The sequence below is a fragment of the Chenopodium album genome, chromosome 16 (assembly GCF_948465745.1).
Source record: "Chenopodium album chromosome 16, dcCheAlbu1.1, whole genome shotgun sequence".
NCBI classification, from domain to species: domain Eukaryota; kingdom Viridiplantae; phylum Streptophyta; class Magnoliopsida; order Caryophyllales; family Amaranthaceae; genus Chenopodium; species Chenopodium album.
In genome coordinates, this window is record NC_137849.1 from 12,165,361 (window position 1) to 12,181,380 (window position 16,020).

Consider the following 16,020-nt stretch of genomic DNA (forward strand, 5'->3'; position numbering starts at 1 on the left):
GCGCCAAAATTTAAATATCAATTTGGCTCCAAAATTCAAATAGTAAAATAAATTACCAAAATACCCTTTTTAAGAGAATAAAAATTAATTAATTAATTAATTAATTAGAAAGTACATTTAAAAATACGGGGTATTACAGTCTAACCCCCTTAAAAGAAATTTCATCCCGAAACTTAGCCAAAATAAAAAGAAATCGATTTTGAATTCTTAGACTCATGTACATCCTAAACCAGACACAAGATCATTACTACTCAAGAAATACTCAAAATTACTCAAAAATAACTTGAAAAGCAAAAGCGCAAAACTCTATCGCCCTCTTCCCCCCCCCCCCCCCTAAAAGTAGTTACGTCCCCGTAACTCGACCAACACATTAACTCATTAAATCAACACTTTATCAACAATCAAAGTAAGGAAAACTGGCAAGTTTCAAACATCCAAAAGAGCTTAGGTGTTAAAATGATTTATTTACAAAAGTAGTGAGAAAACTCGTAAAATATTTTTTTATGAGTCACTCGAAAAATTTAAAATACTTACATTAGGAGAAATCGTTGGAAACTCTGTAAAAGTCTCATATATATTTAATTATAAGGTATGAACTGAAATCAAAATATTTAATAAAAGATTTTAAAAGATCTATGAAAGTTTTCAATCTAAACAATAATTTAAAAACAAGGAATACAAAACTTTATTTTGAAAACTTTATATTTGAAAATTCATTTTGCATACTTGTAGTAAAATACTTGTTTCAATAAAAGTCTTACTTTTTCATAAAGAAACTCTATAATTACAAAAATCACATATCAACTTCATAGCAAAAACTGTTATAGGTATCAAACATTAAGGAACACATCTTTTCTTGACCTTCTCATTGATCCTAGATTAATTAATAACTTGTCTCAGGGTATCTTCCAAAAGTATTTACGATTTTCCCAACAAATTCATGATAAATCTGGTAATGCAACCTTAAATCGTAATCAGTAACTCTTGGTCACTTCAATTAAAACATTCAAAAATTTGATCATCTTTTCTCATAACTTCAAATTCCTCAATCTGGTTTATCTTTAAGGCAATTCATTAATAACTCAATGCAATCATTGATTATTCCATTATTAATAACTTCTCTATATCAATTAACTTTGTCTTCAATTCCTTAAACCATCCGAACAATCATTTTCCTAGCTAACTTCATTAAATCCCTTATCATGATACTATTTCTTCAAAATAACTTCTCTTTAAAACAAATACCTTTATCTCAAATACCTTCTTTCACTTGAATTGACTCAAAATCCTCTAACTTTTGCATTAATTTCATTCCAAGATTTAATCATCAATAATTTTGCTTAAATAATCACCACACTACTCATCCTCGCAAAATGAATACTTTCCACCTCTAGATACAAACGATCACAAATTAACGCTAATCTCATATCAAAATTCGTAACATGCCTTACTCCAACACTTATATAAAACCAATTATCACAAATAATATTTTTATGCTCAACATAAATCAGATTCCGCAAATTAGTAAAGACTTGATAACACAAATCCTCCAAATATTCATGGTTATGACCTTTAACAATCCAAAAAAAACTCCTCATTTATCCCATGGTAATCATCAAATCCTTAAATCTCAAAATAACAACCCAACCACATGTAAACTTTGTATGATCCAAATACTTGCCACATATCACATAGTTAATTATACGATATTAGGTCAAAGTCATTAGTTAAGAGAATGTATCCAACTTTTAAAAAAAAATAAAAAAATAAAAAAAAAATCATACTCAAATGGACAAACCAATACAACATATTGAAATTTACAACAAATACCAATCATTCCATAATACGATTTTTAATGAAAGAAATATTTCACAAGATCACATAACATTTATTTTCATGTAAGGAAATTGTTTACCAATTTCAACATTATGAACACTCATTAAATAATTCTCATTCCACCAATTAATAATCTTGAAATGCATACATTCCGTCATATAAACCATGTAAATATTATATGTACACACAATCTCATGATTTGCACATGAAAATAATTATTTCCAATTTCCACTTGATATAAGCAAATATGTAACTTCCACCTTGGAATTAAAATTTCGTAAAACTTCAACATGCACTCAGAATTCGAACAATTATGTTTCTCATGAAAACTTCACATGAGCCTTGAAAATTCAAATGCTATCATAATTCAACTTTTATTAATGAGAGTCGCATAGAAGGATTCAAAAGGCTTGAACGCATTAAAATTATAAAAACATAGAGAACATATCAAATTATTTAGAACTTTCACGTTCACAATTATTCATTACGAAAATACGCCCCTTAGGAACATCCTCTCCATTGCTACTGGTTCCAAATTATGGTCCACTAGATTGAGATGGTTTGAATGGGTTCTTACTTTCTTGAACTTCCCCTGTCTTGACATTATATTCCTTCTTGAAGCACTCATATTCACGGTGTCCTAGCTTTTGACAATAATCACAAGTCACAATCTTTCCCAGGGTGGTTCTTCTCACACCTTCTACAAAAATACAATCTCTTAGGTTTCTCACTATTTCCCTGATCCCCATTTCCTCGAACATTGGTTTCTTGTCCATCATTTCCCTTCCCAAAGTTCCCTTTATTCTCCTTTCTTCCATTAAAACCTCCATTCCCTTGAGAATTCCCATTTAGCTTGTGTTTCTTTTCACCTCCGTGAACAGACTCGGAACTCTTTTTTTTCTCTCCCCTAGGGCTCTCAATCTTCCTTCCCTTGATTCCGTACAGGTGGGCTAGACGGCCATAGACTTCATCTAGGATCTCAAAAGTAACTCCCCCTAGCTTCCCTTTGAGGGTCAAGGTTAGGCCTTGCTCAAATCTCTGAGCTTTGATGGTTTTAGTTGGGATAACTTCAGGTAAAAATCTCATCAACTCAATGAACTTGTTGTAGTACTCACTGATAGTCATGTTCCTCATTCTCAGGTTGGTAAACTCCACACACTTATGCTTTCTCAGGTAGGAAGGGTAAAACTTCTCCCTCAAGGCTTCCTTAAACTCATCCTACCCAAAGTTAGGCCTCTTCAACAACTCATCCTTCCTTTGGGTCCACCACAAGTCAGCTTCCTCCCTTAGATAATAAGCACCATTATTCACTCTCAACTCACTTGGGCAATTGATGGCGTCAAACATCTTGTCCATCTCCCTAATCCAGTTTTCAAGACTAGCTGGGTCCTCCTTTCCCAAGTACACAGGTGGTTTAGCTACGGCTATCCTTTTAAAGGTTTCACTGTAAGAATCCGAGTTAGAATGACGGTTTCCTAGGTTCACCACTTGCGTGATGTTTTCAGTGATGTTGGTTAGCTTCCTAAGGACCTTGCCTACTTTGGAACCAGATCGCCTATTTCCCATTCTTGAAGACATAATTCCTAGTTAATCACACCATTCTTGAAAATTAAAAGGAATACACCATGAAAACACTTAATTCATTCAAAAACATAGATAAATTGAAATAAGAATAACTTCACTTAAGACATTTATTGAAAGCATATAAAGTAATTCAACCACTTAATCGAAATTCTCATAATCAAAGTCTTTATTAGAAAGATCATAATCTGGATCATCATAGTTTACCTTACCATCCACTTGATAAGCTTCAATAACTGGGCCAAGTGTAGTAGGATTTTTAGTTGTAATTATTGTATTTTGGAGTATGGCTTGAGCTTTGAATTGGGTTATAAATTGGGCTATAGTGTGGGCTAGAAAATCCACAAGTTAAGTTAGAAGAAATAACATTGGACCTTTGGATCGGAGAAGGTGGATGATTCTTTAGGCTTGGTAATCTTTTACATGAATATGAAGCATCATGAACTTTAGGCCTTTTACAATGTGAAAACTGGCTTTTGGGCTTGGACGCCTACATGAGGTAGGAGTCTCATAACTTGGAGTAAGAGAAGGAGAATTACAATTCTTATGCCTTTCAAAAGGTGGTACGAATCAATGGAAGAAACAAACTCTTTACAAAGTCTTTACTAAACAAAAGGGTAGTTGGGAGTTCAAGTAATGAAGTTGGTCAAATTCTTTCAAGGTTTAGTTCTCCCCAACTTTGGTGGTTCCACAACTTTCCTCCTAGGTTCACAGTCAAATTTAAGGTAGAACAAATCACTTTTAAATTGAGTCAAGGTTGCTAGCCACTTTCCCTCATGATGGTGCTTCTCATTCTCAAAGAAAATTCATACTTTTTAACTTTAGGTAAATGGGCTAGAGATAATAGAAATAGTCATGTTGGTTAAATGAACACTTCAAGGTCAAACTTCTCATAAAGAGACTGAACAAAGGTTGTTAATTTAGTTACAAAATCATTAACATGTACTAATCCCTTCACCTTTCAAGTAATAAACATTAAAGAATCTACTTCTATACTTCATCCAACATCTATTAAAACATATAAATAAATTAATTCAATAAACACATTAATGTTATTCCACATAAGCTATTCAAATCAAAACTCAATGAATTCCTTATATGAAGTAATACGTATAAATCCACAAGTATAACTTAAGATGACTCAACTATGAGTATCAAAACACCATAATTTTCGAACCTCCCATCACCTTTCAAATAATACAAATCAAATAATCTATTCCTCATATCATCAATCATTTAAATTATCAATTCAATGGTATTTCACATAAGCAACTCAACTCATAAATTCCATTTGCATTAAGCAATTCATAACTCAATAATAAACCAAGCATACTCAAGATCACCCAACCATGGGTAATAACTCAAAAAAAGTTCGAACCTTATGACCATACTCTAAGGTGTTATAACACCAACTCTAATGCATACATAATCACACAACTCAAGTTTCAAATAGTTTCAATTCTTTTTGTTTTCGAAAATAATAATAATGTACTTGAGTCATGATGTAGGATGGTCGAGCCCGCATCTCCTAGGAAAGTTACCTACAGCGTCGAGGCGAGCCTTTCCTAGACAGAGAGGCGTGCCCATTATAGGCCTCCGTAGAGAACCCGAGCATCCTTTTCTCACTCATCTTTCCACAAATATAAAAATAGTTTTAATTTAAAATTAATTCTTTTAACCTTCACACACAAATACGAAAATCTATCCTATATGCCCTCTTAAGTCAACCCACAATTTGTATTTTTTTCCAAATTTCAATCTTTTTAGGACCGAAAAATTTGATACCACTTTGTAACACCCTCAAATCTCCCTCTACGGAAATACTAGTATAATACGTATAATTATACCGTAGAAATAGACTTAGGAGTGCTACCGCCGCGTGATTATGCAAGGCTACTCAAATACTTAACTCAATAACATAACTTGCAGTGGAAAACTCAACTTTCTTTTATTAAAACTTATAAAAACAGTAACATTGTTATGAGTATTCAAAATAAAGACGAGACCAACATTCCTAAACTAGGTGAAGCAAATCTCGGGACTCCCATATGATCATTCATGACTCCACCTGAAAATAGTCAACACTACTTACCATTACGGTAAACAGGGCAAACCAAAACAAATAGGAAATGCGGATTAGCAAAATATGCTAAGTTCGATAAGTGCAAGATAATGTAAACTCAATTTTATTACAAACATGCTTTTAAAACCAATTCCAAAATTTATGATTTGAAACCAATACCAATAATCCAATATTTCATTAGAATAAATAATAAAACCAATTCCTCTTTTAAAACCAATTCCTCACCCAAGTGTGCACACCCCCCAAGCTAGTTTCCTTATATTACAAGGCTATTCTTGAGAAAAGACCCGGTCATACAAAGTCCAAGGCTTTATAAAACCAAATCCGCATAGTGGGATTACTAACATGCTTGTAAAGCTTTAATTCAATAATAATTCCTGCGTAAATAAAATAAACCTTTATATGGGTTAAATCGAAACTCCTTTTTATCTAATTAAAAAATTCTCTCAAAATCAACCTTTTAATAAATACTTGAGAATAAAATCTCATATTAATAACTTTTCAAAATCAATAACTCTTCCTTTGGAAACCCTTTTATTTAATTCAACAAACTTTTCAAATCAATTCCTTTATTTAAACATGATAAGTGATTCAATCCATTCAGAACACGATTTATAACTCAATCATTCAAAATACTTTTATTATAACAAATATTAAAATCAATAACTCCAAACATAATTTATTTAATAAATCATAATTCAAATCAATTTAATTCAATCATCATAAAATCATTCAAAACATGTTATTCAAACCAATCACTTTCAAAGGTATCTAGCCACCTAAATGTACCTTGATTTCGAATATTAATCAACAATTCGCACTTTCAAAGTTCAATCACGAATACACCTTGCAAATAACATAACCATCAGGTTATCACAACATAAACTCAAATCTAATGTGCATGGACTATAAAACTCTTTTAAAAGAAAACTTTAATATAAAATTATAGCTTTGAAATAGGTATTTGTATTTTAGAAAACTAACCATGAAGAAGATAAAAGAATAGGATTTAAGAGAATTAAATTTCCCTTGGAAAGAATAGGCATAACTTGCAGAAGCCATAACTCCTTCAATATAACTCGGAATTGGGTGATTCTTAAGCCTAACCTCAAGGTTTTTCATGAGGAACAATCTTTCGTGAAACATAAATACCCCCAAAAACTAAACAGAAGTGCCCGGAAAGTGGCTTCAAAGGTATTCGGGCTGATTTGTGTAAAAAGAGGAGAAGAAAAGTATGAAAAGGTTTAGGGAAAAGAAGAATAAGAGAGAAGAAGATAATTGGGTTTTGGTGTGAAGAATATGAGAAGGTGAGGGGGTATTTATAGGCTCATGAATGAAAGAATTATGGTAGGAAAATGTAGGAAGAATTATGGTAAAAAGAATTAAGGAAATTATTTGGAGAAGAGAGTTAAAGAATTATGAATAGCTAAATATTAAGGTGACTAAGAATAATTAATTTAAGGAAGGTGTGTTATCATGAAATATAATATAGAAAAAGAGATTACTAGGAGAATAATCAAGGAAAATATAAGGTAGGAAAATAAGATGATCAAATCTTTGTGAGATGGAAAATAGGTATTAAGGAAATGAGGAATTCGGGGAAGATAATTAAAATACAAAACTAACAAAATAATTAACCCAAATTTAGCATATGGTGGCCGAAAATATTGAGCATATCTATGCTTATTTTTTAGACCTCCACTTATAGTTCTAGGGAAATATTTGCTAGATTTTAAGGATTAAAAATGATTGCATAAATAATATATTTTGTATAATATAATTAATTAGTAAAATATCAAGTATTCACTATTTAATTTCACTAAGAAAATCAGATTTTTTTTACAAAGAAAATCCAAAAATTCCTAGTTAATTATTTAGGAAATTCAGCTCTTTTAATTAAATAATAAAATATAATTTTGTTTAATTAAAATATACGAGATATATATATATATAAATAATCCGGCTTTTAAATAAAATAAATGGATAACAAATCTTATCCAAAATCCAATATAATAATTGGGTTTTAAAATACTTTTGGCGCCAAAATTTAAATATCAATTTGGCTCCAAAATTCAAATAGTAAAATAAATTACTAAAATATCCTTTTAAGAGAATACAAATTAATTAATTAATTAGAAAATACATTTCGAAAATACGGGGTATTACATCAACTACCTCGATTGCCTTTGAAATATTGGGGGAAGAGTTGGTTGGAGAAGATTGTTAGTCTGATTGGTGTCCCAATTAGACCAGATGTTGCTACTCAAGCTAGGGATAGAGTTTCATCATATGCTCGATTCCTAGTTGAGATGGATCTAAAGTAACATTTCCCTGATAAGATTAGTTTCTTGGATGAGAAAGGAAATATGTTTGAACAAGAAGTGAAATAGGACTGAAAGCCTCAATGGCATGATGTATGTGGGGAGATAGGACATGTAGAAGGGGCATGTCAGAAAAAGAAACCTCAGATGGTATGAAGGCCTAAAGTAGTGCAAAAAGTGACTTGGGAAGCTACTAGTAAGGGGGAGAATAGGAAGGAACTGGATGTCAATGATTTACTGCCATCTGATCCCATTTTCATTCCTGTTAGGAGGGATGGAATTAGCCCAATTAGGGTTAGTTCTGGAGAAGGTATCACTAAAGACATTAGAATGTCTAACACTTTTGATGCTCTAATTGGAAAAGAGGGTGATCAGAAGGATTTTGAGGTTATGTTTGGTTATGTTCCTGTTGTTGTGGTGCCTGCTGATGAAAAGTTCCTGCAAAGGAACATGGATAGGATGGCTATATGGAATATAAGGGGTATAAACAGCCCCATAAAGCAGATAGAGATCAGAAGTCTTTTGAAAAATCAGAATATAAGTATCTGTTGTCTATTAGAGAATAAGGTCAAGTTGGAGAATTTTCCTGCAATGTATCTAAGGTTGTTTCTTAGTTAGTGCATCTCTACAAACTTTACTAAGGTGAAGGGAGGGAGGGTTCTGGTAGCTTGGCTATAGGATTTTTTCCAGGTTGATATTTTGTGTTCCGCTCCTCAGATGATTCATGCTAGGGTAGTAAATAAGACCTCTCAGAAGGAGTTCTTTTGTACTTTTGTGTATGGTTTCAATGATGCTGCTCAAAGGGAACAGTTATGGGACCAATTGAGAGATATTTCTAGTGGTTGTGCTAGGTCCTGGCTGGTCTCTGGTGATTTTAATTGTCCTTTGAACCAGGATGACAGGATTGGGAGGGTGATTAGTAAGTGGAGAAATGGATCCTTTTAAGGAGTGTGTGGCTTTTTGTGACCTGCAGGATATGGTGCAAGAAGTTGCTAGATATACTTGAACTAATAAATAATTGGGTGAAGCTAGAGTTTACAGTAAGATTGATAAGATACTTGTTAACCCTAGCTGGATTAATGAGTTTCCTAGATCTTTTGTTCACTATGATTCTGAATTTTGGTATGATCATTGCCCTGCTTTTGTTCATTTTGAAGAAAGAGGTGGTTCTGGTCCGAGAGCTTTCAAGTTCTTTGATATGTGGGGTAATCACCCTACTCTTGGTGCATTGGTGAAGGAAGCTTGGAAAGTTCCTATTCGTGGCAAGTTAATGTTTCAGGTGGTCAAGATATTGAAAGAAGTAAAGAAAGCTCTGAATAATCTGAATAGAGTAGAGTATTCTGAAATTGGTGGCAGATTTTCGAATATTAAAGAGGAACTTCAAACTCTTCAGAAAGAAATTCAGAAAGATTATGGAAACCTGACTTTGTGTGATAAGGAAAAGAGCTTATTAGTTAAGTTTGCTGAAGTAAGAAAGGATTATTATAGCTTTTTGCAGCAGAAAGCTAAGCTTAATTGGCTTAAGCTAGGAGATGAAAATACATCCTTTTTTCATAAGAGTAATAAAATGAAAGCTTACAAGAAAAGGGTGATTTCAATTGAAGACATGAATGGGAATAGGTGTGAGAATAGGCAACAGGTGGCTAAGGCTTTTATTGATTATTATGAATGGTTGTTGGGTTCTGAATAGCCATGTGTTGTGAAAAGTAGGTCAGAATATTGTGGACCTCTAGGCCAGTTATTACAAATGATCAGGTGTCCTTGCTGAATACTACTTTCACCAGAGAAGATATAAGGAAGTTAATGTTCTTTATTCCTTGAGTTAAGGATCCAAGTCCTGATGGTTTCAACAGCAGCTTCTTTAAGATAACTTGGAATACTGTTAGGGAGGATATCTTCAATGCTGTGTTGGATTTTTTTTTAAAATGGCAAACTATTAAGAGAAATTAACTGCACTAATCTTGTGTTGCTCCCTAAAGTTGATCAGCCTAAATCTGTCACTGATTTTAGACCCATTACTTGTTGTAATGTGGTATATAAGGTGATCACTAAACTGATTTGTTTGAGATTAAAGGAGGTGTTGCCTCAAATAATTTCTCCAAATCAGTTTGGTTTTGTGAAGGGCAGGAGAATTTGCCATAACATTTGTATTGTGCAATATTTGGTAGGGAGATACCAAAGGAAGAATTCCCCTCCTGGATGTATGTTTAAAGTTGATATCAGAAAAGCTTATGACTCTGTGAATTGGGCATTTCTGAGAGATATGCTTATTGCTTTACACTTCCCTGTCCATTTTGTCAATTTGATTATGGAGTGTGTTACTTCCCCTAGTTTCTCTCTGGTGATAAATGGGGATGTTCATGGTTTTTTCCCTGGGAAAAAGGGCTTGAGGCAAGGAGACCCTTTATCTCCCCTTCAGTTTGTGATCTGTATGGAATATCTCACAAGGTTATTTCTGAATATTGGGATGCATAAGGATTATAAGTTCCATCCTAGATGTAGGGAAATAAAGCTAAATCGTCTTGTTTTTGCTGATGACTTAATAGTCATGAGCATAGGTGACACTAGCTCTGCTTCTTTATTGATGAGGGGATTGGCAACTTTTGCTACAGCTTCTGGTCTCATTGCAAATGAAGGGAAATCGAATGTGTATTTTTGTAATGTTGATCAGAATGAGAATGAGGGGATCAAGAGTATTTCTGGATTTCAGGAAGGGGAATTACCTTTCAAGTACCTAGGTGTGAGAATTAATGCCAAGAAAATGTCAAAGGATGATTGTAGTGTTTTGATTGACAAAATTGTTGCTAGAATTAGATCTTGGGGTGGGAGAACTATGTCATATGCAGCTAGGGTGGTTTTTGTTAACTTTGTGCTCATGTCATTGCATACTTATTGGCATCTCTCTTTATTTTTCCCAAAAAAGTGTTAGATGGAGTGATAGCCATTTGTAAGAACTTCATTTGGGATGGAAAGGCTAATTTTGGTAGGACTCCTCCTATTTCTTGGGATATCATTTGCAGACCTAAGAAGCAAGGTGGTCTTGGAGTGCAAAATTGCATTAATTGGAATATTGCAGCTATGGGGAAGTATATATGGGATATAGCCAATAAGAATGGCAGTTTATGGCTAAGGTGGGTCAATTATCATTGTATAAAAGATAAGACCTAGAAGAGAATGGGGTGCCCTGCTCAGGCCAGTTGGCAGTGGAAGCAGATATGGAAAGAAATAGATTAAAATTGGTTTTACTGGCAACACTTGGAATCATAATGGTGTAAGTTATACTGTGAATTCAGCCTATAAGTGGCTGCAGACTGTTAATTCTTATGTCATCTGGTGCAGCTGGATCTGGAATAGGTATAATATACCTAAACATAAATTTATTGTTTAGATGGCAGTTTGGGGAAGACTCAGAACTAGGGATAAGCTTCTGCAGTATGGGGTTGTTACAGATTTTTCCTGTCCTCTATGTGGTGCTGCAACAGAAACAAATGAGCACTTATTCTTTGATTGTGCTTATAGTCAGAAGCTGAAAATGCTAGTACAGGTTAAAACTCAGAAGATTATGGATTTTGGGAACTTGGGTACTTGTAATGAGTGGTGCTAGAAGGCAAAGAACAGATTCCAGAAGCAAGTGATGCAGAGTTTAACTTGTGCTCTGATTCACAACATATGGCAACAAAGAAATGGGGCAGTTTGGGACGCAAAAATAGACAGACATGATGTAATACCCCGTATTTTTGAAACGTATTTTCTAATTAGTATTCTCTTAAAAAGGGTATTTTAGTAATTTATTTTACTATTTGAATTTTGGAGCCAAAATGATATTTGAATTTCGGCGCCTAAAGTATTTTAAAACTTAATTATTATTTTTGAATTTTAGATAAGATTTATTATCCATTTATTTTATTTTAAAAACCGGATTATTTATATAAATTTCGGATATTTTAATTAAACAAAATTATATTTTATTATTTATTTAAAAGAGCCGAAAATTCCTAAATTATTAACTATGATTTTCGAATTTTCTATGTGTAGAAAATTTGATTTTTTAGTTATTTTATTTAGTGAATAATTGGTATTTTCCTAATTAATTATTTTATACAAAATATATTATTTACGCAATCATTTTTAATCCTTAAAATATAGCAAATATATCCCTAAAACTATAAGTGGAGGTCCGAAAATATGAGCTATGAGCATAGATATGCTCAATATTTTCGGCCACCATATGCTAATTTTGGGTTAATTATTTTGTTAATTTTGTATTTTAATTATCTTCTTCAAATTCTTTATTTCCTTAATTCCTATTTTCCATCTCACAAAGATTTGATCATCTTATTTTCCTACCTTATTTCATCTTTTATTATTCCCCAAGTAATCTCGTTTGCCATTTTATTTTCATGACAAACACGCTTTCCTAAATTCTATTATTCTTAATCACCTTAATATCAAAAGTTTTCATATTTCTTTATTCACTTCTCCAAGTAATTCCTTAATTCTTTTTATTATAATTCTTCCTACATTCTCCTACAATAATTCTCTCATTCATGAGCCTATAAATACCCCTTCATACCTCTCATATTCATCACACCAAAAACCCAATTCTCTTCTTCTCTCTTCTTCTTCTTTTCCCTAAACTTTTTCATACTTTTCTTCTCCTCTTTTTACACAAATCATCCCATTTATCTTTGAATCCAGTTTTCGGGCACTTCTGGTCAGTTTTTGGGGTATTGATGTTTCACAGAAGATTGTTCCTCACAAAAAATCCTTGAGATAGGCTCAAGAATCACCCAATTTGGAGTTATATTGAAGGAGTTATGACCTCTGCAATTTCTGCCTATTCTTTCCAACGAAAATTCAATTCTCTTTAATCCTATTCTTTTATCTTCTTCATGGTTAGTTTTCTAAAATACAAATACCTATTTCAAAGATATAATTTTATATTAAAGTATTATTTTAAAAGAGTTTTATAGTCCATGCACATTAGATTTGAGTTTATGTTGTGATAACCTTATAGTTATGTTATTTGCAAGGTATATTCGTGATTGAACTTTGAAAGTGCGAAGTATTGATTGATATTCAAAATCAAGGTTCTTGAGGTTCTTTTTGTGTGGTTTTTCTAGCAAGGATCAAGGTACGTTTTGGTGGCTGGATACATTTGATTGGTTTGAATAACATGTTTTACATGATTTGATTGGTGATTGAATTAAATTGATTTGAATTATAATTTTGAAATAAATTATGTTTGAAGGTATTGATTTTAATAAAAGTATTTTAAATGATTGATTTTTAAATCATGTTTTGAATGGTTTGAATTACTTATTCATGTTTAAATAAAGGATTTGATTTTAAAAGGTTTGTTGAATTAAATAAAAGGTTTTTCAAGGAAGAGTTATTGATTTTGAAAAGTTATTAATATGAGATTTTATTCTCAAGTATCTATTTAAAAGGTTTTGATTTTGAAAGTATGTGGAATTATTAAAAAGGAATTTAAATTATATTGGAATTTATTGGATATTAAAAGGATTTATTGAACCATTGAATTATTATTATTATTAATGCTTTATAAGCATGTTGGTAATTCCACTATGTAGATTTGGTTTATTGATAAGGCCTTGGACTTTGTATGACCGGGTCTTTCCTCAAGAATAGCCTTGTAATATAAGAAGACTAGCTTGGGGGGTGTGCACGCTTGGGTGAGGAATTGGATTAAAAGAAATTGGTTCTTAATAAAGGAATTGGTTTTATTAACTATTATTTTAAATATTGAATCATTGGAATCAGTTTTGGAATAATGAGTTTGGAATTTATTGGATTAATTATTGGAAATGATTTTTAAAGCATGTTTGCAAATACATTGAGTTTACATTATCTTGCACTTATCGTACTTAGCATAATTTGTTAATCCGTATTTCTTATTTGTTTTGGTTCCCCCTGTTTACCTTAATGGTAAGCAATGTTGACTAATTTCAGGTGGAGTCAATGATTGAGCATGTGGAGTCCCGAGAATGGTTTCACCTAGATTAGCAATCTTGGTCTTTATGTTTTATTTTGAGTACTCATGACAATGGTTATTATTATGGTTTAATTAATAAAAGAGTATTGAATTTCCGCTGCAAAGTATTGGTTTATTTAGTAAGTTTGGTAGCCTTGCGTAATCACGCGGCGGTAATACGCCCAAGTCTATCTCTACGGTATAATTATACGTATTATACTGGTATTTCCGTAGAGGGAGATTTGGGGGTGTTAAACATGAAGTTGTTGTTAATAGAATTTGTATAGATGTATATCATAGGATTTGTAGTGTTAGTTCTAGCAAAGTTAAGGCTAAGGATCTAGCTTAGTTAAGGGGCTTTTGCCTAGGGGTTTAGAACCTCAGTGTAATTCTTTTTTATGATTAATAAAATCTTTGCCTTTTCTCAAAAAAAAAAAAATGTTAATACCTCAATGTTTTGTTCCTAAAAACCCATTAATCATCAATGAAATGAGACGTGACAGCCATATATCCTTTCTTTTGGTGTGAAGTAGTCCACATATCAGTTGTAATGGCTACTCTGCCCTCATGACCATCAAACAACCTTTTGAGGTTTGCTTTCTCAGTCAAAAACTTCATAATGTCACTTTTCAAAGTATTACGACTTATTATTTTGAAATTTGGATTTAGGCTATGAACAAATCTCCGAAACCCAATATGCTCCACAATTGACAGTGGCTACTCGTGAAGAATAACCATATTAGACAACTCCCTTCTTGATTCTTCTTGACTAAACACATGGTTTTCTAGCCTTACACTTGAATCTTATCTACGATTAATAGACAAGAATTTTTGACGAATGTCAACCTTCATGTGTCTTTTAATGCATCTCAGTTCAATATGGTCTTGCAAATGAGAGGTCCCATTCTTGCTATTGCCGTAAAATAGATGATTACAATGTAAAAATATAGCCTTTGCTTCACCATTGATATAGTCTTCTCAAAGTGATTCCACACTTCTGATTTTAATCGCTTAGGTGGACGTGGAGGCAGTGGCTGGTTCATTTTTTCTTCCTCCTCCTCAATATTGTGCTTTTGTTGTTCAGGATGGTAAGACAATGCCTTTGGAAGTGGCAATTCAGGAGACAGAGATGGGGAGAAAGAGAAAGACTTAGAGCCTGCACTACTGTCTCCTGTGTCCATGACTGTTATACATCAACAAAAAAAATAAATTAGATGTATAATAGATTAATAGTTGAGGCGACAACAATTAAAGAACTATACATTCATAAATCAGCTTAATTTATAAGTAGTAGTAGTAAATTTCCAAAAATACCCTAACAAAGAATCTATGTACAAAATATTTAACATCTTCATCTAAGAACAAAGTACAAGCTTCAGATTTCACAAAAAAAAAATGAATCACAAAAGCAAGTTAAATATTCACATTAGACAAATTCTCTAATTATGATACTAAAAAATCAAAGAAAAAACAGAAAAAATTTACATACATTTCAAAATTATTGCATATTTACAGGTAGTACAATCACAAAAATCAGAATTAGATGATAGACTAGATAGAAAAATAATTTCATTCCAAATTTCCAAATAAATGTTGAAGATGAAAGAAAAGAAACATATACTTACAAGATTGTGGATGAGTCGAATAATTAAATGGTGGTAAGTCCTCCAAGGATGCCGATCTGTAAGAATTTTGCACGATCTGGTCAGTGCTAAGACTGTTGGAGCATCGCCGAAATTGCACGTAGTGAAGTAAGGGGTCTTAGTGTCTGAGAGAAAGGAGAGAGAATGTCTTGTGGAGGCTAGTGAAGACAGATTAGTTATGGATGAAAATAAAACCCTAGCTGGGCTAATTTTTTTTTTTTATAATTAAAACTTAAAAATATCAGACATAAAAAATAATATTAGACTTGATATATTAAAATATACATATATATTATTATAAATATTCAGGTGGATGGGTGAGTCGGGTGATGGGTTGGATGTACACCAACCTGAATCCGACCCGATCCACCCGTCACCCGATTGAAATCTGTGAATTGTCGGGTTTTCTCCATTTTTTGGGTCGGGTGGATCGGATATCCATCGGGTCAGGATGAAATTGCCACCCCTATATATAAAAACCTGAATTTCAGATTTAATAACACTTTTGTATAAAATGTTGTGAAACTAAAGCACAGAGAATACCTTATAATCATCGGTAGC

At 32.6% G+C, this 16,020-nt stretch overlaps 1 protein-coding gene across 1 annotated transcript; it reads left to right on the forward strand.

Moving 5' to 3' along the window:
• The first annotated feature begins 8,151 nt into the window (after window positions 1–8,151).
• Window positions 8,152–14,550, forward strand: LOC145583904 (uncharacterized). Its single transcript, XM_081640856.1, has 8 exons — window positions 8,152–8,388; window positions 8,539–8,740; window positions 8,850–9,500; window positions 9,990–10,698; window positions 10,842–10,952; window positions 11,132–11,175; window positions 11,271–11,402; window positions 14,486–14,550. Exons 1-8 carry the CDS (start codon window positions 8,152–8,154, stop codon window positions 14,548–14,550), a joined length of 2,151 nt encoding a protein of 716 aa, XP_081496982.1.
• The last annotated feature ends 1,470 nt before the right edge of the window (window positions 14,551–16,020 follow it).